The 23,272-nt window shown below is 37.7% G+C and overlaps 1 protein-coding gene across 3 annotated transcripts in view; it reads left to right on the top strand.

The window, feature by feature from the left end:
- The window catches only part of CEMIP2 (cell migration inducing hyaluronidase 2), a 51,010-nt gene that overhangs the window by 23,341 nt on the left and 4,397 nt on the right, over positions 1-23,272 (top strand). For all 3 annotated transcript variants that reach the window (XM_051789335.1, XM_051789334.1, XM_051789336.1), the window contains exons 7-21: positions 2,564-2,733; positions 5,158-5,367; positions 5,754-5,959; positions 6,568-6,637; positions 9,437-9,565; positions 11,250-11,338; positions 13,236-13,367; positions 13,844-13,879; positions 14,554-14,709; positions 17,326-17,503; positions 17,989-18,204; positions 18,905-19,113; positions 19,773-19,958; positions 21,125-21,344; positions 21,819-21,917. In XM_051789335.1, coding sequence (XP_051645295.1) covers positions 2,564-2,733; positions 5,158-5,367; positions 5,754-5,959; positions 6,568-6,637; positions 9,437-9,565; positions 11,250-11,338; positions 13,236-13,367; positions 13,844-13,879; positions 14,554-14,709; positions 17,326-17,503; positions 17,989-18,204; positions 18,905-19,113; positions 19,773-19,958; positions 21,125-21,344; positions 21,819-21,917 — 2,306 coding nt within the window. The remainder of the gene's footprint in view (positions 1-2,563; positions 2,734-5,157; positions 5,368-5,753; positions 5,960-6,567; positions 6,638-9,436; positions 9,566-11,249; positions 11,339-13,235; positions 13,368-13,843; positions 13,880-14,553; positions 14,710-17,325; positions 17,504-17,988; positions 18,205-18,904; positions 19,114-19,772; positions 19,959-21,124; positions 21,345-21,818; positions 21,918-23,272) is intronic.

The raw sequence follows: 23,272 nt of genomic DNA, 5'->3' as shown, positions 1-23,272 counted from the left end.
CCATGGACAGTCCCTTGCAATGGGAGCAGTAAAGAACAGCCTTTTCACATGTCCCTGTGTGACTTTGTTGCCATATGCACGAGCGTGTAATTCTCTTTGCTGCAAAATGACTCTGTATAATGTCAGGTCTGCCTCAAAGCTTACCGTACTAACTTTTCTTTCTAGTTTCTTCCCAAGCTTGTTGAATGCCTTAGTTTTTTTCCAAGAGGATTATGCTTGTTTTCTTTCCCTGGCTTCTTTCTGTCTTTTCACAAATTCTCTTTATATGTACTTGAATAGCTGTTATGATCATTACCATTTCCTTTGCCTTTAGTGTTCTTCCCCTCTTTTGAAATGTTATCATTATAACTTTTTCTGTTATTAAAAAAAGAGAAATAAAAAAAAGAAGAAAAAAGAAAATTGCAATCCTTTTTTTCTCCATTTCCTCAGTCTCCTTTCTACCCCCCACCAACAAAATGGTTATAAAATAAGTGGCCCTTCCAAGACTCTGCTCACACAGAATATCCCTGGGTGGTTGCGATCTGTTTTTCCTTTGGGTGTGATGCGCACAAAATGGTTGTGTGTGTTGTTGACCATTTCCTTTTTATTATCTGAATCATTCTGCTTGACATCACAAGAACCTCCCAGGGGACTGACTTGCCAGCTATGCTGGCTTCTGTGTTTTCCTTCTGCTGCTCCACACCCACTCCATGCCCTCCTTCTTGGTGGTCCTCCAGCTTCTGGTCTGGAGCTTTCCCTCTCGCTCCTTCTGGTGGGCTGCAGTGTCAGTCGGTAGCACAGACTAATGAGAAGTGTTTAAGTGTTTTTGCAGTGTTAGTTTGCAGCAGCTCATTAGTGCTGTTCTGAATGTGGTTTGTCCTATTAGTCTCTGCATGGTGCGACTTCCTCTTCAAACTGCCCTTCACTTTGTTCATTCTTGGAAGCTTTCTGTGCGTGCCCTCAAACTTCCCTATTCCCTTCTACCTTAAGGGACTGCCAGTCTGTATGTCCCCCTTGCAGTGAAATTTGCTTCCCACAGCATTTGTTAGCATGTGCACATATGTTTTACTGCACTGAGAAGTCTTGAGTATGAAAAAAGTGTATCTGAGTTTACCTTATTATACATTGGAGAATGCCAGGCTGCGTGAAGTTTTGGAGGTGTCTTAGTGCCATTGAACACAATGCTTCCTTGTCTTTGTTCTTAAATATCATTTTGTGTGTTTTAGGGAGCAAACTTAACTTGAACATTGCAGTGCAAAATTTAAGAAGGTTTTTGTCATGATTTAATAGTGTATGTGCGAATTCTGTTTCATCTGGAAATCGTGTGTGAGAAAGCAACTGCTTTCGAAGGTTTTTAAAAACCCCATTTTCACAAGATTTACAATATGGTATAAAATACAAAATCTTGTCTCTTTTTGAAAATAAATCCTATCTAAATTGTTTATAGATCTTTAGAAGGTGTTAAGGAAGTGAACTTGCCCATTTGTTTTTTTTTTTCACTCTCAGTAGGATTTTCTTTGTTTTGGTAACATATACAGTTTAAAAAAATCCCCAAACCACCCTACATATTTGTTCTATGAAGAAAGAATTTTCTGTGGAATGGTAAACTTGACATGCTGAAGAATGTTCCATTTTTTGAAATTATTACTTGAAGTTTTTGCTAAGCTTTTAGCTATTTTCACCTCTTTGTAGTAGGAAACCTAAAAAGTATTGTATTGTAGGTGCCCTACTTGCTCTTTCTTCACTTGATTTATATTTGCTAGTCAAATGCAGGGGAAAACAATAGGTAAGCCTTCAGGGAGAGGAGTGCAGGCCCATTTGCGGACATCATTTGTCTTTTTAAATCCTCAACAGCAGATCCAGAGTTAATATCACTCTTAGTTTTGCTTCTCTGGTAGTTTAGGCTTTAATCCTTCTGTAAACCTTGAAGGGATAGTGACAATCTGTACTCAGCAATCAATAAAAGCATTTTTTAAGGTTTGCAGGTTTTGAACTTTCTCAGTTCAAATAAGAAATTAATTGGTTTTTGGAAGAACAGTATTAAACCAGAGGTTCTTCTTTTTCCTGTTATTAGTTTATGAATACTCAGAATAGCTATCTAGGAAAGAGGAAATATAAGTAGGAAAGCAAATCCTTTTTTCTTTTAGGAGAGGATGAATACAGTATTTTCTAAAGGTGTTTGGGCCTCATTTTCAGTTTTTAATTTGTCTTTTAGACAGGTTAAGTAGCCAGCATCTTTTTTTCTTTTAAAGCAAGTGTGCACCTATGTTTCACTAGAAGTTTTCTAAATACATTGGATTAATTTAAACTTTTCTTTGTTTTTTTTTCCCCATCCTGTTCACAAACTACTGGACTGAAATTAAGACACATTTGCAAATAAAATGTTGATATCCGTTAAGGATTAGTTTCTTATTAAAATAAGAGATACATCTACCATAAGAAAAACTAAGAGAGAATAGTGTGGTAAGAGGAATGCATGGGTTTTGTTGCTATGGTTAACTTGCTTATTTATATAAGTTGGTTCTGGTTTTAATCAATGACAACTTTTTTCTTTTTTTCCCCCTTCAAAACTTTTGTTGGACAGAAAATCCTCAGTTTCCTCATGCAGGAGAAGTTATTGATGGAGTGGACATGAGAGCAGAAGTTGGAGTTCTTACAAGAAATATCTTAATAAAGGGAGAAACAGAAAATACCTGCTACCGTGAAAAGGAGTGTCAGTTCTTTAGTTATGATACGTTTGGTGGACATATCAAGGTTTGAAAAATATTTTACAGTAACTTTCTATCATGCACATCGAGGACAAAAAAGAATGTTAAACTGTAAAGTACTTGAAAACTTAACATCAATTCATACAGTTCCTTTGTGTGGAAATGACTTTGTTCTCAGCTTTCCCAAAAGTAGATTTTGCTCCTCAAGACTTAATTATGCAGAATTGGAGGAAGGGATATCAATGCACAAGTGTTATAGAAATATCCAGCAAATATTGCAACTTTGTGTGGCAGGGGTTAAACCTTTAAAGTAATGTCCATGTATGTGTATCCGGTTATATTACAAAATAAAGTTTGATCTCCCTCTTATCTCTTTTTCCTCCTTTCACTTCCTTCCTCCCTCCCCAGGTGATAAGCACTGAATCCTAAATATCTGCCTCATCTGAAACTGGGCACTAGAGAGGCATGGAGAGAAAAGAAACTGTGTTGGACCATGGGGTTTTGTATTTAATTTTTTAAAAATTTGAAAGTACTAAGGTTATATAAAGGAAAATGCTTCAGATTTCTTGTATTATAAACATAAAGCTGAGGGAAAGTAGTATTATAGAAAGTAAAATTTAAACTTGTGTTCACTTACATTTTTAGGTGAAAGGTTTGAGCAGCAGTGCTTCACTGATGCTAGAGAAGTTTGAAGCCTCATATTTTAATTGCAAATGTATTTGGGCTCATTATGTGGTCATCACAGTTTAAATTTCTTTCTAATATATTTGAATGCAGATTTTAATTTTATGCCGGTGGACATAATAGTGAGAAAGAAAATATGCTCTTTCCCTACTGTGTGACAGCTTTTGTTTTGTGGAAGAAAGTAGGTGGACTCAAAGCACTTCTTTATGTTTAAGATAATGTAATGAAAGAAGATAATGACAGGCTGGGTATCTTGCAAAGTGTAACCTTGATTGCCACAAAAGTGTAAATACAGCAGACAAACATTTTGAGTCATTAAAGTTGTTAAACTGTTTCCAGGGGACTGTTTAGAGTAGTAGATGGCTGCTGCTAAACCTAGACTTAGCACTGAAAACATTTTTAGTTTATGCTAATCTTGCATGCCCAAGCAGAGGAATCCTAGACACTAAGAAATGTAATAGCTCTTGATCATTCTGGTTTTCCTACTGGTCACTAGGACAGTAGCGTAAAGGAGGCTTAGAGGCAGTGAGGGAGCGGCATTGCTTTGCAGTTTTGGTGCTTTTCAATGTTAAAGAGTCAGAGATCAGGGATGTCTGTATTTTAGGCATGCAAACCTTAGGAGTTCATTTAGTGGAGGAGGAGGAAAAAAGTCCATATGACTGATTTTCCTAGAGAAGAGTACGTATGAAAATTTTTGATAAATACTCAGTACAGGTAGGTTAATAAAATTAAATTACAAACCAAAGGCAGGATCTGTTTTGGTTTGGCTTCTGGTTTTTTTTGTCATCTTAGCTCCTTGCAGTTTAGCTGTTGCACTTGGTTTATGTTTTCTTAGCAGGTTAGGTGGAAGAAAATACTTTTTCTTTCCTTCATTACTGCTACAGCCCCATCATGATTTACTTTGTACTCAGTAGCTTTACTGTAAACTTGTATGATTGTGAAGGCAGTTTTTTATCCTTACTTAATAAAGAAATTCCTTTTGAAGTGCTGTGTCCAGTTTTGGATTCCCATTGCAAAGATGATTTAGATGGACCGGGGTGTCTCCAGGGATGGTGGTGTGTGGCAGCAAGTGATGATGAGTGAGGAGGAGCTGAGAGGAGGGATCTTGTTGCTGTCTTCAGGCACTGGTGAGGGTTCAGAGAAGCCAGAGCAATTCTTGGAGGTGTAGAGGACAAGAGGCAATGGGACCAGGCTTCAGCAAAGCAAATAATGCTTAGATACTGGGAAAACGAAAGGGCAGAACCAATTTATATCTCTGTGGCTGGAGGTGTTCTCTGAGCAATGTGCTCAGGGCAACTGTCTTTAAACTGACCCAGCGCTGAGCTTCCAATTGGACTAGGAATCTCATCAGGTTCCTTTGAATCTATTTTTCTGCATAGCTGGTTTTTATTCAGCTAAACCTGTGCTAGGTGGACTACACTGGTGCAACTTCAGTACAGACAGGTTCTGATGTGAGTGACTTCTCTGTTTGGACAGCACATGTAAAGAATATGTAATGTGCCACCTGATAAAGACCAAACAGTAAAGTGTGGCAGCATATCTGGGGAAAATTCCTCTGTTTTAGCCACATGGAAGTTAAACTTTTCAACTTATTTATGAAGGATACTGTTTTGTAAGGCATTCTGTAGAGCTAGACAGTAATGATTGTTCTAACTTACTGTGTTGTCCTGTGGCAACCGTGTACATCTAACTTCTTTACCTCTGGTGTAGGTGATGTATTAACTTAAAATTTCCATTGGTTAAGAAGCAAATAATTGGTTATTCACTCTGGACTTCATATTTTTAGATTTTGAAGAATTTTACATCTGTTCATCTCTCCTACGTGGAATTGAAGCAAATGGGCCAGCAGCAAATTGGAAGTTACCCTGTTCATTTTCACCTTTGTGGAGATGTGGATGAAAAAGGAGGTTATAGTGTTAAAACTTACGTGGAAGGTCTTTCCATTCATCACTGTTTTTCCAGATGTGTGACTATTCATGCAACTAATGGCTTGCTGGTAGGTGCAAGGAGAGTAAAACATACTGTGTTGGAATAAATGTTGAAGAGCATTTAGACCCCAAACTAGTCCCATCCCTTTTGCAATTTTAGTGCTCAGTGATGTTTTTCTTATTTCAGTGAATAAATGAACAATTGCAAACAGTAATTTATTTTTAACAGCTCTCACCATTCTGTTTTTTTTGGATTCTTCCAGACAGCTAAGCTCTCCAGAAATAATAGTGTGTTTGTAAGGGATAAATAAAACTGGGTGTTTGACTCATCTGAGCTGCTGATACTGAAGCTTCACTCTGCAGCTGTGCCAAGATTGTATAACTATATGGTATTTGTCAAATAAATCTCAGTAAATGCTATTACTACTGACATAATGAACTTGTATTTCTGCAGATAAAGGACACCATTGGCTACGACACACTAGGTCACTGTTTCTTCATAGAAGATGGCATTGAGCAGAGGAATACTTTGTTCCACAATCTTGGGCTAGTCACAAAACCAGGCACTATTCTACCTACAGACAGAAACAGCAGCATGTGTATTGGTATTAGGGATAAAGTGTATGGAAACTATGTCCCAGTGCCAGCCACAGACTGCATGTGAGTATGTCATGGTGAAAAACTAAAACCAAGCCAGCTGCAGCAGTTAAACTGCTGATGATCTCTTGAAAAAAATACAGATGGGAACACTTTTATCTATAATTTAGTGAATGCAGACACCTTAAATATAATTCACATAGTATTGGTGTTTAAAAAATAAGAATAAAAAGTAACATTTAGTCTTTTATTAAAGATAAAACAATAAGTTGTTTTATAGGAAGATTGTTGTTCCTTGTTATATTAGTGGCTTTAAAAGCCTATTGAACATCTTTATTCTGTGTAAATTTACTCATATTCTCAGGTTCTCACCACTGGAGACATAAGTGATACTTATTTCTTGTGAAAGCTTCTTAAAATAGTTTGTCATCGCATGGGATATTTGCACAACATTAAATACAATATTGGGCATTGAACTAAAAAAAGGCATTTTTGTCTTCTAAATGTGGTAGGTTTTGTGATTTTTTTATTACATATGTGAAGCAGTGACTTCACCAGTTTAGCTTTTTCTGGTGTGCTTGTTAGCAAGGGGGAATTTTTATTGGAGCTAGAGCTTTTCTGTTTCTGAATAATATTTCAGAACAGTAACCTGTTTCTGAATAATATTTCAGGGCGGTTTCGACATTCTGGATTTCTCACCCCAACAATCATCTTATAAATAACGCAGCAGCAGGCTCACAGGTGAGGCATATTGATGTAATTCATCACAAACTACTCATGTCACTGGCATTTGTAAAATCTGTAACATTTACACTGCCAGAAGTGCATATATTTTTCTTTTTTATGTATAAATATGTTCTTAATATGTTTGGCAGTGTATTGACATTGAAGGTGCAGGCTGTGTCTAGATGTGCATTTGAGAGATGCCAGAAATCTTTGTTCTGGCCACAACAGAGGAGATCTCTTCCTCTTTGTAGTTAATAGACCTGACTATAGTGTTGATGTGTATATGTAGAAATTCTTTTATTTTCACAGAACTAGCGCATTTCAGTTAAGGCTTCTGTATTTTATGTAGGTTGTCATGAGTTTAGTGACAGCTCTGCAAGATCTGTCTTTATAGCTGTAGTCATGGGAATGAAAAATGACTGCGAAAGGGTGTTCATTGTGTAAGAAACAACTAAACTACTTTTTCCTGTCAATGTTTACTCATTTGTTTCTAGTCAGTGACTACTGATATGGGTTTGCTTGTCGTTAACCTTATATTAGTGCAGATATCTTGTTACAACTGCTTGCAAAGTAAAGCTGAACTACATTGTACAGGTTATGGAGGAGGGGGGCTGGAGTCTTTTCTACTTCTGCGTTGGAGGAGAGTCTGAGATGTGTATGGTTTTGAGTGGATTTTTTTAAAGAAATCAGTGGGATGGAAAACAGGAAAGATTGTTCATTGTTGTTGCAAAGGCTCCAGTGCTGGAAGAATATGAGTGTGTGTATTTTTAGGTACGGATAACATAATAAACTGTTATTAATAAATAGAATCAGATCCAAAATATTTAACTGAGTTGAAATATCTAAGGTATAAAAAAAAATCAGAAAATTTTGTTCTTGTTTTTGTGTGGTCTGTTTTTTGTTGGTTGGGGGTTTTTGGGGGGTTTTTTGTTGATTTTTTTGTTTGTTTGTTTTTTGGGGGAGGGGGGTTGAGTTTGGGGGTGGTGTTTTTGTTTGATTGTGTCTTTTTTTTTACGAACTTTTCTATTTAACTGTCTACCACTAGGAAGGATTTAGACTCACCTACCGAATTAAATCGGTTCTTTTCCTCCCAACGCCATATCTTACAATTTTGCCTGCTTCATATAGACCAGTTTTAGCGTTGCGGGCTAAGTTAAAGACAACAGCTTCCTTGATCTGGTGCTTAAGGTCCTGTAAGGTCTGTTTTCTGCCTCCATAGAGCATCCCAGTAGATGTTATTTCCTTTTCTTACCAGAATGTGCCTGATCAGAGCAACCATTTCTGTATGTTACAAAGTTTTACCACCCTGCTATACCTCCCTTGCACCAATGTAAATGCATTGGTATAAACGGACTACAGCTTAATAAGTTTCAGAAATAGAATGTTTCAACTGTGTTCATACAAACTCTACACTGTAGAGCCTTTGCTAATATAAACTATAGCAATTCACAAGCAAATAATTCTATTCCTCCCCCCAACTCCTTCATTATACAATGAAGCCCATTGTAAGGGTGTATTGGCAGTAGATGTTTCTTTTGTTTTGGCTGTGTATGAGAGAGAAGAGGGAAAAAAAAAAACCCTTTTCGTATTTCTGAATGCTTTCAAGTGCTTAAGAAGCTTTTAAATTTATTTTACGATTTTTCAAGCATCAGGATGTGTTTTGGATAAAATTTACTGCCAAACACGGATCTGTATTTAATTATATAGGAAGGAAGGTTTTGGTATTTTTTATTAATGGAACATCCACATTTGCTTTGTAATGGTTAGTCACTAGAAATGTTAAAGTGTGTCATCATAGTGGATGGGGAATGTTGTTGTGAAGCAGAATTTCCAGATAATGAAAAATGAGCATATTCCCAGGGTGGTACATTTGAAATCTCTTAAGCCAGGGTGAATTGGCTTAATCCATGTTTCTTGAAAAGGATGATGACTGTTTTTTATAAGATGGAACATTCAGTATGCAGTGTTTTTGTAGCTACTGTTTAACCCTTTAATGTGCTTTATGTGAATATTTTTTTTAATGTTGTAAGGGCATGGAGTGTATGGTCAGGCAAAATTTTTCCTCTTTGTAGGTATCTGCTATGCAGGTGTTGTCATGGTGCCACCTCTTGTGAACACAGATGTGCTTGAAAGGGGAAATTTTTGTGGGTCTTATTTAATAGATAAATCCAGCTTCCTTAAGAGCAGGGATGTTGAAGAAGTAGAGAAAATGAACAGATACTGAAATTGTTACTGCATGTTATTGGTACAGTGCTCTGAACTGGCCAGACTTCTTGATATGCTTTTTTTCCATTCCTCTGAAAGATCTTGTGGATTCTGATGTGAGCAGAGATGAACCGCCTTTAGTCAGACTGTAACAGTAAGGAGAGAAGGAATGGTTTTGAGTATTTTATTGTGAATAGTATGATTTATTACTAAAAAAGGAAAATCAAGTGTGTGGGATGACATGTAACTGAAATGCAAAAATTACTTACATTAGCCTGGACACTTTTTCTTCCTTAAGTATTAGAAGATCTTAAATGTGTGGTGTTATATGATTTCAGTCAGAAGCAAAACGCTTTTTAGCGCATATTGTTCACTAGAATATAGACTAATTTGCAGAATCCTGCTTTCTCACTGGGAACTTGTTTGGAAACTTTATTTAAAAAATATATTCTATTGGGCACTGTTGATTTGGACTATGCTGTTACTTGCTTCTTTACTTAAAATGTCCAAGTTCAACTTTGCATACACTTACTTTGTGAAAAGATGTATCAGAACCAATAGAAGTATCAGAATCACTTATAAGTAGTGTTATTCTCTCCTTACTTGCAGGATGCTGGAATATGGTATTTGTTCCACAGGGTTGCTACAGGAGATTCTCATAGTTTAGCCATTGAAACCAAATCAGAGCTTACACCCCTAGGAATCTTCTATAACAACAGGGTTCATTCTAACTTTAAGGTAATGTATTATCTCATTAAAAAAAAAGAGTGAAGTTCTTTATTTGCAAATATTGTATATTAGGACTTGTCTGTTTATATTTTGAACTGGTTAGATGATAGATTTGTGCTGTGTTTGAACTGTATTGTAGAATGGTTTATAATCAGTATGCATATATTTTCTTACCACGTTTCAAGTATTCGTTGTGTTTCACATCCTCATAAGGCATAAACGACCAATTAATACTTCTAATAAGGACTTTTTCTCAGAAGTGGCGCTTCAGGTGCTACTCTTTGTAGCTTTGTTTTCTATTCTGAAGAAAGCTGACCCTTGAAGAATCAAAGTTCATTATAGTTGTAATTCATCTAATAGCTTCCTGGAGTAGCTGTGACTTGTTTTCCTGAATCTGTAATGTAGGGTAACTCAAGTGTTTGCATATGGTGGCACAGTCTCTGGCTAAAAATTAAGCTTCAGTGTTACCTTCAGGAGCCCAGTTACTTGCAACAGTTTTTTCTTACAGGTTCTCAGCCTAGACAGAGGCATTGATGATTGTTTTATTCGCGACTTTCATACTTTTTCCACATTTTAACTTAAAGTATTTCATTTGAAATCTACCTGCTCTCTGTGTGGGGGTGTATAAATATAATGACATTCACAAAGCCACCTAGACTCTAAATCCTTATTGATGTTTGAAATTGCCTTATAGACATTTTCATAGTTTAGCCATTGAAACCTTATAGAATCACTCTTGCCTTTTTTTTGCCAGGTAAACTGATTTTGCTTGACAAAATCAGTCTGGGATACCAAGAAAGGATGCAATGTTTTATGGAGGTTGTGTTAATGACCTCTTTGATACTGTAGGGCATTTTGTTCAGATTGGAATGAAAACATACTGGAAACAAGAGTGCAGTAGGAAGAAAAAAGTTTCAGCTATATAGCCGGTATCATCTTTAAACCCAGTTTGTGGACTAAAATTCCATGTTAGAAGAGAAAATTCCACTAACAGGTTTGAGAATGTACTTGTGCATGAGACTTATTTGTAATCATAATTTGGATCAGAGGTGAAAGTAGTTGCAGGTATTTTTATGGAATTCAGGTTAAAGAACACAAATGCTTCCTCCTTTTACTTTCTCAAGTAAATTATATCATACTGGATTATAAATTTCCAACCTGATGATTGCGTAGACAAACAGAGCCTTTAGTGGTGAGGGTAGTTTAATTTTTAAGTGAAATACAAAGGATTTTTCACAGTGGTTTGTGGTTTTTCTTTTGTTTTGTTTTATTTTTTTCCTTCAGTTTATGAGATTTGAATTCGAATGGTGAATTTGAGTTATGGTGAAATTATGGTGAATTTGAATTCACCATAAGATTGGATTCCAGATTTTCCAGAACACCATCTGGAAATAAATGTAAAACCTCAAATAGATGTCGTGAAAGAAATACGAAGTGAATTTTAGTGATCTTCCATTACTTTTCTTTTTTTTTCAATGCCAGATAGTTCGTTTCCTCTTCCCAAATTAGCACAGACTGGTTTATTATATTATTTAGCTAGTTTTCCCGTAGACAATATGCCTGTTAAAGACAAACTGAAAGATATAGGAGTTTCTGATTTGTGTATGGAATGCAGTGTTTAAATTTTATAAATTCAGTGTTTCTCTATCTTTAATTTTGAATAGTATGAATTTTCTTTTCTTGCTTGTTTCAGGCTGGTTTGTTCATTGATAAGGGTGTTAAAACAACTAATGCTAGTGCTGATGATCCCAGAGAATATCTTTGTTTGGACAACAATGCAAGGTAAAGGATATTTTCTTTTAAATTAATGAAAAACGGTGAAGTTTTGAGGCTGCTCTTACATTCACATGAGGAAAAACACTTGTAAAACAATACAATAATTTATAAATTATAACAAAACAATAAATTTATATATTTTCTTTTCCCTCGTTTGTTCATGTTTTGGGAAGAACAGGGATGGAGTATCTTAAAGGATTTGGCTGTGTCTTCACAATTCTTGCTCATGGTAGTTTTCAGGCTCATGGAGGACATTGTTTTAAACATGCTCTACTGTCACGTTTAAAATGTTTTCTGGAATTGCTGCTAAAAGGAAAGGTTTCCTTTCAAATCTGATCATCTGATTTATGACTCAGTTTTAACTAACTGTTAGAAAAAGGCTTCTGTAGTACATCCACTTGCCTTTCCTACTGCTGAATGCTTTCTGCTGTACATTCTGGACTTCAAGGTCATAGCTCGGTGGTGCAGTTTTAGTAAAGGCTGTTTGCAGAGATGGTACAGTCAACCAAATTTTCTGTGGTTTACAAAGTGAAAGAAAGCAATGGAGAGTCTTGGAAAGTTTCAGTTTGTGCCTGGTTAATCTTGTCCTGAACTTCAAATAAAATAGCCTGGGATGGTGATTAAATGACAGTATTGGATAACTGTATCTTGTCAACACTTTATTGTGACAACTAAGCATTAGGACTGAAAATATGGTTGATATTGGTTCAATTGGCCTGTGTTTAAGACAAGGACGGTTAAGTGACAGATGCAGATGCAGAGAGGAAAGTTCCTAATTTTGGTGATACTCAAAATTTCATGGTTTGGAAATGAACCTGCTAGTTCCATGTTTTGACAGAAAACCCATGTAATCCTTGCAGTTTACCTCAGTTGTAATAGGCAGTCAAGAGGAACATGAGAGGGGCAAAATGTCCTATGAGAACCTGTAGTGTGTTAAGGATGTAAGAAACTCAGTGCATGAGATGGGGTTCAAGTTCCACCACAGAAAAAGAAGTAATGAGGCACTGTGTAACTACGTGAGGCCAGTAATTTATTGTACATGGAACCAAACTGGAGGGATTTAGATGCTAATTGAGGAGACTGAGACTGTCAAAACCAAACATTTACCTGTTCTCCCCTTCCTCCCTTGAATGGGGAGGGGGCAGATCCAAACCCAAGCAGATTATACAAAGTGATTGGGTAATGGATGTAGATATCTTTACCCACTCAAAAAGCCTATTTGTAAATTTTTTTAATGTATTACTTTTTCTCTGGGGCTTTGGTGATAATCAAGTGAAACTTTCATCAGTTCTTAATCAGGCTGTTTCTTCCTATTCTTTAGACTAGATTCCAGCCATAATTTACTGTGTGAGACTATCTTGTTAGCAATGCAGACTGTCTGGGTTGGAATAGAAAAATATCTCATGAGTCCTTAAAGAAGGAATAGTCCTTTATGTCAGAAAAGTTTGAAAGATTCGAAGGAGCAGTTAGACAAATGTCCAGCCTGTTTTTGCATAGTAAACATCAGCCCTGTGAGTCCTTCCAAGGAGCTTTAATTCCCTTCATCAAACTTTTACATTAATGCTGCAGTACGAGTGGGGAGGGCAAAAAGAAAAAGGGGATAAAGGGAGATGAGATGCAGCTAAAGAAACTCAGAGAGACTGAGCAGAAGCCTGTGAGAGTTACTGGAAAAGAGAAATTTTATATTCCTGCTTCATTATACCCAGAAACATTTTTCTAATAGTAATGGAGCTAGAGATGCACCTGAATTTGACTTCTCTCATTCCAAATGTGAAGTAGAGTGGACTTTACCCATCAGATGAGCATGAGTGTTTATCTTTAAGGCTTACCTTGTCCCAACATGTATGACACGTGAAACAAACAGTTTTCTTCTGCTGAATGTTTGGATTTTCATCTCTCCCAGGTTTCGACCTCATCAAGATGCAGACCCTGAAAAGCCTCGAGTTGCTGCCCTGATTGACAGTTTAATCTCTTTCAAAAACAATGATCATGGGGCCTGGGTCAGAGGAGGGGATATCCTCATTCAAAACTCAGGGTAGGTATTTGGAAGCAAACGGCTGCATGATGTTACAGAGCTTATGTAAATTACATTACAACAGGGTTGTTAGGAGGGTTGCTGGTTAACTTGGGGAACTTCTCGATATCATGACCAACTTTCACACCATATTTGAAATATACAAGTTTATATGTGATTAGATGAGAACCTGCCTTAAGCTGCAAAAAAAAGAAACCATGTAATAAAAAGAACTCTAAAAGCTGTAGAGACCGTGAATTTAGGCTGAGGTATTTATGAGTTCCCTGAAGGTCTCATGTCCTGCTTAAAATGTGTAGCAAATTATTTGATTAGCTTTTAACAACAGCATTTTTAGAAGAGTTAGGTGTGTGGTTGTTCTAAGTTCCACTAAGAGAAAAATTCAGGCTTTTTTTCAGTCCATAGCAGGATATCCTCTTACGGTAGCTTGTTGTAGGGTAATCCAGAAATAAACCCTGATGTTTTGAACTTTCTTTTAGGTTTGCTGACAATGGAATAGGTTTGACGTTTGCTAGGTGAGTACTTTGTTTCTGTATTTTCTTGCACAGAACCTTAGAAAATCTACACATATTTATTAAAATTAATAGGTATACTTTCATAAGGCTGTAGTTTTATTTCTGGGCCTGGTTCTATTTCCATTGGTACAGATGAAGTTATAGAGGCTGTAAACTGACATAGCTACCAAAGCTTGCACTTTAATTTAACCTGTACTTGGTTTACACCAGAGTTGGCTGCCTCTTCACCAGAAGGGCTATGTTTATCCAGGTATTCTTGGTTTTGTATGATTCCTTTAGGCAGTTTTTTTATTTACCGTCTGAACAATTGAAAGTGAATAATGGAAAGAAAGGGGATGACCATTTAGAGGGCTTAGAGTCTCTTTCTAATGAAAAAAACCCAAGTAACTTACTTAGGTATTAAACCAAAATTGCTGCCATTTAGGTTATGACAAACTGGTTTTAGGATTGCCAAAGGAAGAGTGCTACATTAGGAAGGGAGTTAGAATTTTTAATGTTCAGCTCTCTGCTGAACATTTCAGAGAGTGAGCTCTATTATGATTCATTTATAATACACAGATTTAATAATTAAGTCTAGGAGGACTGTTACTGAAGTAAAAGTAGGACTGTCCCTTGGTGTATTCAGCTGCTGGAGAGTCTTGGCTAAAGACTGACCTCTGATGTTGCCTTGATAGTGATGGGAGCTTCCCAAACGATGAAGGTGCCAGCCAGGAGGTATCAGAGTCACTTTTCATAGGTGAGAGCAAGAATTATGGGTTTCAAGGTGGCCAAAATAAATATGCAGGAACTGGAGGAATAGACAACAAGACACGCACTCTGCCTAGAAATCGGTAAGTATGTCATGAGTGAAGGAAGTAGAAATACAAGAAACATTCTCTCTACACACTTCTTGGTTGAGCTGTGAGAGATAAAGACTCCATTGAAGGTGATGGTTTCGTTTTCTTTATAATGCTTTGTGTGCTACTGTGTCACTCACCTTTTTGCTGAGGAAGTTTTATCTGATGCTACTTCAGGTCACTTTTCTGTGGCAATTTAAGTTATGGTACTTAAATGAAATCTTTGTCTTAAAAAACATTTGGGTCTGGAAGAGAGAAGGAAAAAAGCTTTCAGGTAAAAGAATTTCAAAGGTCAGTTTGGGGCTAGAGACTGCAATCTGACAAATCACAGTCTATGACTATGATCCTTTTTTTTTTTTTTTCCTCATTGACCTGCTCTGAGGCTTGTTTAATGTAGGGTCGAGTACTTAGAATAGAAAAGAAGACTGTTGAGCTTTAAGTCCATCTGGAAATTACATCCCATGAGGCTGCTCCCACACTCTCACCCCCAAAGGTGAGAGAGACAAAAGGGAGAGATCCTGAACTGAGATAAGAACAATTTACTGGAAACAGAAATGAGATAAGAAAAATAACAGGAAAAGCAGCAATATTAATAACAAAAGTATACAAGAAGAGGGTGATTTATATGCAGAAAAAAAAAGTGCTCACTGACTGACCTGACCCATGCCATGCAGCTCCCAAGACAAAGAACAAACTTGCTGACAGACCATCCATGGCTATGTCTTTCCCTCAAGCCCAAGACAATGAAAAACAATAGTGGACAAACTCTCTGGTGGGGACCATTGTTATGCCACCCGCACCATTATGCCACTGCTCTGTTTGCCCCTTGTTCCCTGGAAAAAGGGTAACAAGGGAGAGTCCCTTTCCCTTGCTCCCCAACCATGATGAAAGATGGTATTGAATAGTACAGTATCTTGACCATGCCCACAGAGCTCCAGGCTCCACCCCTTCATGTTCTTGGTCAAAACCAGGATGAAGGGTGAGTTAAGTTTAGGTCACCCTGTTTTTTTGCTGCTTGGCCATTTAAAAGAAAGAAGTTAATGTCACAGTAATAGATGAGGCATTCAGTCTAGTTGAGGGGAATCACAGAACATTTGAGGTTGGAAGGGACATCTGGAGGTCGTCTTGTCCAACTGCCTTGCTCAAAAAGTGTCACCTAGAGTTGGTGTTCCAGGGCCATGTTCAGGTGGCTTTAAGCCATCCCAAGGATAGATTCTCCACAACTTCCCTGGGCAACTTCTGCCTGTGCTCAGTCAAACTCACAGTGAGAAAGTTTCTCCTGGTGTTTAGGAAGAACCTCCTTTTTCTCATCTTATGCCCATTGCCTTTGGTCCTGTCACAGTGAGAAGTCTGGCTCCATCTTCTTTGCACTCTCCCTTCAGATGATATTATACCTTGAGATCCCTGCCTAAGCTTTCTCTGCTCCAGGCTGAACAGTGTGAGGTCTCCCAGTGTTTCCTCCTATGGGAGATACTCCAGGGACTTGTCATCTTTATGGTCCTTTGTTGGACTCTCCAGTATCTCCGTATCTGTTTTGTACTGGGAAAAAGTAGGTGTTGCTTCACCAGTGCTGAACAGATGGGAAGGATTACTACCCTCAGTTTGTTGGTAATCCAGTGCAGCCCAGGATACCTTTTGCCTCTTTGTGGCAAGGGTACGTTGTTTGGCTTATGGTCAACTTGGTTTTCATTGGCACAAAAGGTGTTACTTCAAAGGTGCAGGACTTTGCACTTCCCTGTGTTGGACTTCATGAGGTTCCCATCTGCCCATTTCTTCACCTGTTGGGGTCTATCTGGATAGCGACACAACCCTCCGGTGTATCAGCTGCTTCCCTCAGCTTTGTGCCCTCTGCAAACTTGATGAGACTATACTTAGACTAATCATGCAGATCACTAATGAAGATGCTGAACAGTACTAACCTCTGGGTTACACCACCAGTATGCCTCCAAGTAGACTTTGTGCCAACCATTCAGCTGGTTTTCAGTCCATCTAACTGTCCTCTCGTGCAACCTGTACTTCATGAGGATATTATAGGATCTTTGATAATGTCAAAAGTCTTACTGCAGTTTTGGTAAACCTTGTCCACTGCTCTACCCCCAGCTACCAGGCCAGTACCAATTTTCAAGTTGGTCAGACATGACTTCTCCTTGGTGAATCCATGCTGATTACTTCTGATGACTGAAAATAGTTTCCAGGATTAGCTGCTCCAACATCTTCTTGGGGATCAAGCTGAGGCTTACCAGTCTGCCATTCTCTGCATGTTCCTTCAAGTTAGAAGTGACATTTCCTTTCCTGCAATCTACAGTCCCTTCTCCCAGTTGCCATGATCGGTCAAAGAGCAGCTGGTATTATTTTCCTGCTGTATTTTTCATATTGGAAAAGAGGCACAATTGCCAGTGGGCAGTGATAGCTCTTCTAACAGGAAAATTTAAGAGTGGGAGATTTTTTGGTTCATTAGAGAAGTGCAGAACCCATATTTCCTTTACTAAGATCTATCTTGTGAGTCATTCTCAGAGTGATTCCTCTGAGAGGAAATGTATTTATGACACAGATTCAGGCATATCATGGTTTTTGTTACAGGATGGTATAAATATTTGCTTGCATCTACAGGACATTTCCAATCAGAGGCTTTCAAATTTATGATGGACCTATTCACCTTACTAAGTGCACATTCAAAAACTTTGTGCCAACTCCAGACAGATTTACCAGTGCAGTTGGGTTCTTGATGAAAAATCCATGGCAGATGACACCAAAAAATAATATTTCTCTTGTGAAGTTTGATCCAAACGTAAGTTTATCACAGATTTTCCTTTAGTATTGTAAATCATTTTCTTCTATTTAAAATAAGCAGACAAGGGCCCTAGGTCGTCTTTTCCATGCATGCCTACTCTAGAGTTTCTCTCTTGGTTGGCAGTCACCCAGGGTGTATTGTCTCCTGAGCAAAAAAAAAACCCAACACAAACAGAGGAAGGATACATTATAATAAATGATTCATGACTTTCTGATAAAGCTGAAAGGGAGGTTTTGGTAAGATTTTGTAAGATTAGGTATATCCTTTGTAATGAATTTTCAGTTGCAAATATTAACACTGTTCAGAAGCAAGAACTGGCCTGAGCCCATTACTAAAAAAGTGTGTCTGGTTTGCAAGATTCCACTGTCTTTGCCATAAGGTTTTTAATAAACTGTCAAAGTTCTGTGTTTCTGCAGATGTGCAAGTGTTAGTCTGTGCTTCACCTGAGGAAAAAAAATTAAAATTTTAATTGTTGTTGTCAGGTTTCTTTGAAAGCCTTCTTTGGAAAGCCTGGTCCCTGGTTTGAAGAAGGAGATCTGGATGGTGACAAGAACTCAATATTTCATGATCTAGATGGTTCAGTGACTGACTACAAGGATACCTATGTGGGCAGAATGGATAATTACTTGATTCAACACCCCAAATGCATTAATATTACAAAATGGAATGGAGTAGTTTGCAGTGGGAACTATGCACAGGCTAGTACTCTTGGTATTCTGTTTGGGGCAAATCTACAACATGAACTACTTGTGGGGTCACAGGTCACAAGAAATACAAAATTCCATATCTTTAGATTTCAAATTTTTTTTTGCTTTTTGAAGTTCTTTTATGTATATTACACTTTTTGGCCAATTGTGTCTTGTGTCATGTTCCCTTCAGCATGTGGACTGGGAGTACGTTATTAGACGCTGCAAGGTAACAGTAAATGTGGATGCTTGCCTAGAGTTATATGTTGCAGCCCTATAGGCTAAAACATTTTTGCATTGGAGCTGTTGTCTTCCACTCGAGTTCTGTCTGCTTTTTTTTTCACAGAGTGGATTTTAAGGGTTTATTTGGTTGGTTTGTTTTCTGGAGATGTTAAATACCATCTTCTAATACAGCTCTCACAGGTTTGATTCCCATTCTGGTTCCTGGTCTGTGTGGTCAAGTATCATAGCTGGTTTTTTTTTATTATTTTTTTTCTCCTCCCTCCCCTTTTTTGTCTGTAAAATGGACAAAATCTACAATAGTTTTTCAAATAGTACTTTTATTCAGGAGATATTTGTGTATTACATAACTTGGAGTATCAAGTTATAGCATTTTGGTCAATAATGTACTGATTATGCTTTGCTATTTCATTTCCTTTTGCACACTGTCTAAATCTTCCACTTTCTTTTCACCCTCTTTAATATCATACAGGTTTATGTCCAAACCTGGAATGGACAGAATCTTTCCATGACTATCATCCGAGATGAGTACCCAGCCAATCCCATGGTTCTTCGAGGTATTAATCAGAGAGCTGCCTTTCAGCAATATCAGCCAGTAGTGATGCTCCAGAAGGGCTACACAATACATTGGAATGGAAAAGCTCCAAACGTCACCTATCTATATCTCATTAACTTCAACAAGTATGTTTACTTCTTTTCATGTCTGTGATCAAAAAGGCACATTTAATGTGTGTGAGAGTTTGCAACCATGAAGAAGACTGAAGCTGAGGTTAGGGTTTTTTTCTTAATTACAAATACTAAAGTATGAAAAGCAAGAGAATAAGCAGTAGACCTCCACCTGAAGTTAAATATTTGTCCAGTACGCTGTCTTTAAGAAAAAACCTTTAGAGAAGAAAATGTACAAATAGTGCAATTGAGCAGAATTGGGGTTGAACAGTTTATCATACTTGATGTTGTTGTCAGATAAACTTACTAAATGTCTATGAAGTATAAAAAAGGTTCTGAGAGAATCAGAGTTACTATAACGTTTAATGAAAGACTGTGCATAGAGGGAAAGAATCATAGAATCAGCCGGGTTGGAAAAGACCTCTGAGACCATCAGATCCAACCTTTGATCCACTACCACTGCGGTTACTAGACCATGGCACTAAGTGCTACATCCAGTCTCATCCTTAAAACCTCCAGGGATGGTGAAGACTTAAAGTAGAGAGGGGAAGAAAGATCTTCTGGTTGAGGGTTTGGGAACTTTTGTTTTCCTGTTGCTTGTTTTTGAAACGGTCTGTTTGCTGTGTTTTGACATCTAAACTATTCCTACAATGATTCATATGTTTTGTTTTTAGGAATGACTGGATTCGTGTTGGTCTTTGTTACCAACCAAATACAGATTTTGTTATAGTTTTGGAAACCTTTCAGAGGCGGTCGTCTGCTCTGTCAAGCAAAGTAGAGCGCTACGTGCCTGTCTCTTCAATTACGGAGCTTGAAAAGAATCGATCAGACAAGAAGTTTTACTTTGACAACAGTACTGGGTAACTCTTTGCAACTTGACCTGACTAGAAGATGTTGTTTAACCTTAAAATGTCCAGTTTGATAGTGTTAAAAGCAACTGATCGAGACACCTATGTAAGAGGGAAGCTGTAGTGATGGAGCCTAAAGCCTCTCTGAAAGAATATTTCTCTTTATATGTCTTTACATCTCCAAAGTGCAGTCATTGTCATTGAAATACTTTTCAAGAGAACTGCAGTTGCCAGTGATATTTCCTACCCTGTGTCTGGGGAAAATGTGGTATCTGGTGTGCTGCAGAGCAATGCCTTTCAGGAGCTAATTTCTTAGTGCCTTCTTGTTAAATTGAACATTCTAGAAATTTCCAAGAAGCTTTCTCTTGCAAGAACATTTAAAAACTATATTTCTGAAAATCCTAATCTGTTTTCAGCTGTCTCAAAAGAACATAAAAAAACCTAGTCTCTCTTTCAAAAGTACTTCTGACAGTGGCCACTGAGATCCTTCTGAGAGGTTTAAGATATGGTCAGCTTTCAATAAATGCAGTCCTATGTACGCCACTTGTGTGTTTTGCAAACATCGATCTTAGACTTTTAATTTGTTCTCTCATTTATTTTGTTCTCGTCTGCTAATTTGTGTTTAATACATATGCAGATGAATGTAGTTTTTGAAAAGACATTTATGTTCTTTGTTTAAGACCTGCAGTGATAACTTGAATATGTAATAGAAGAACTACCAGTCTCTGTGTACCGTGAACATACTTGACTACTACGCCCTAAATTGCATTTCTAGGCACTCGCAATAGCACAGTTTCATTGTCCAGTGCTGGTACATGAAGCTGAATATCCAAGCAATTACTGCTGCATGTCTCTAAAGATGTTATGATCAAAGAAAATATTTATACTCTGCAGTTTGGTTTTTGTATCCTGCAAGCCACTGATTTGAGGACTTTGCTTCTTTGCAAAGCATCTGCATTCATATTGATGTCTCTAATTGTTGGAAAATTCAGGTATATCATTGGAGACTTCCTAATGCTAGTAAACTGTAAATACTTTGAAAAAGTTTGGATAGCAGTGCAGAAGTGAATACTGTAGTTTCTGTGTTTCTGAAAATTACGAAATATAGCTGTTAAGGTTTAAAATAAATACCTCTATTTCCACTGGTTAATTTAGATTATTTTTCCTCTTTTTGTTAGATTACTGTTTTTATTTCTTCAAGCCAAATATAATAGGGATGGTCACAGTTATTGCTCATCTCAGGGATGTGAAAGGATCAAGATTGTGACCAAAGATTCAGCAAAAGGGATAAGTAACTGCATGGCAAAAGCTTACCCAAAGTACTACCAAGGACCAACTATCATAAAGCAGATGCCAGCAAAAACTACTGTACCATGTACAAGTTGTGGCACAACTCAGGTAAAATAAAATAAAACTTTTCATGAACTGTAGATGCTCTCTACTCAGTTTTAGTCCAAATTTCAGTCTTTCATCACAGAGTACTGAATTTACCACTTTGCACTGGTCACACTATTAATCTCTGTATGCCAGAAGGTGGGAAGTCCATTGTAGTTTTTGTTCTTTTTGTCTTTTGTTCACCTCTCACTCAGTGCTACAGAGGAGAAGCATAGGTAGATCTGATGCCTTGCACTTCAGTATTGTCTGTGCTCCTTGGAGGATGTAGAATAGGTTTGCTGCAAAAATCTATGACCAACCTTCCTCCTCTATTTTTGGATCTCTGCTTATTAGCATGAACTTGAAATTGGATTACTAGTACCATAAATAATGCCACTGACGTATGGATTCTTTTGCTTTTGAGCATGGGCTGTCATAAACTGGCATGATAAAATGTTGAAGACACATCAGTAATTAACTGGTTTGTTTGATATCTAGATGGTATTCACCAGTGATCCTCACAAAAACTACCTCCTTGTGCAGATTAATTCATGTGATGCAAAAGAATCAAGCAGGGGTCAGCAAGCATTTATATCTGTAAGTATTCTTTATGGTTTTCTTCTTAAATATCATTTTAGCAGTTTGTATTATAACAGTTGTATAGCTCTACATAATGCTTACCTCAGTTTTCTTCACTTGAATGAAAAGATGGTTCATTGTTTAAAAACCGAACACTCAAAAAGTTGATGTTTTACCTCAGAAAGCGAGGCTTCAAAGCTCCATTTTGTATTTGAATCCTTTTCTTCTGGAGAGAACAATGTTCCAATAAGGGAGAGTTTAAAATCTGAAGTTTTGTATTTAAGTCTGTGTGAGTATACATTTTTGGCTTTTTTTGGAAATACATGAAACACACAACCTAACAACCTGTTTGTTAAATCCATGTTGTTGACATTTTCTTTGTGCTAACAGATTAGCAAGTTAATAGGATGGGTCATGCAAGCCACTAAGCTTTGCTGAAGTCCTCAAAATGACAATTACTAAAGAATCTATAGAGGTTTCTGTATTTGTCCTAGTGTGGCCCCAATAAGCCTAGGGAATGCAATACTGTATAAAAAGTAGTTTAATTTGACTTTTCCATTCTCATGCTGAAGGAGACTTGCACATGATACTGAAATAGCATTTGCAGACACCCTTGCACCACAGAGCTTAGTGTGCATGTGCCTTTCGTTCTTCAGTGTCAGTACATTGGCTTGGTTGAATTATGCAGCCAGACAAATGTCATGTGAGTAGCATAACCTTAGCAACTGCAAACTTCTACAGGAATGTGTTTGCCATATCCAGAGCAGTAAGAGCACTCACTAGTTAGTGACTGGACTGTTGAAGGGAACAATTAACTGCACTATTGTCCAGAAGTCCAGGTGGTTCAGAATCTGAATTTTATCTTCCTGAAGCAGGAGCAGTGATGGAGGCAGGTATCAAGTCACCCGAAGTATGCAATATCTCTGTAGAAGCCAGGGACTTAAGGCTCCTGTGTAATTTTAGAAGTCCCAGTGGCAGCGTCCTCTCGAGGAGAAAAATGAAGAAATGTTAGGGAAAACAAGTATTTGTAAGGAAATTAGTATACCTCTGTAAACACCTGAAGGAAAGTACAAAGATCAGTGTTTCCAGAGCCACAGTGCTGTCTGCTCTCCTATACGGATCTGAATCACGGGTCATCTGCCGCCACCACCTGCATCTCCTAGAACGCTTCCATCAACGCTGTCTCCGCACAATCCTAAACATCCACTGGTCAGATTATGTGACCAATACATCTGTTCTAGAACAAGCGGCAGTCACAAGTATAGAGGCCATGTTGATGAGAACACAGCTGTGCTGGGCAGGACACATCTCCAGGATGAAGGACCACCACCTCCCTAAGATCTTGCTTTATGGCGAACTTGCCACTGGTTGCC

The sequence above is a fragment of the Manacus candei genome, unplaced genomic scaffold, assembly GCF_025592945.1.
Source record: "Manacus candei isolate 608988 ecotype Guabito, Panama unplaced genomic scaffold, ASM2559294v1 h1tg000027l, whole genome shotgun sequence".
NCBI lineage: Eukaryota > Metazoa > Chordata > Aves > Passeriformes > Pipridae > Manacus > Manacus candei.
This window is presented reverse-complemented; position numbering and strand designations above follow the sequence as displayed.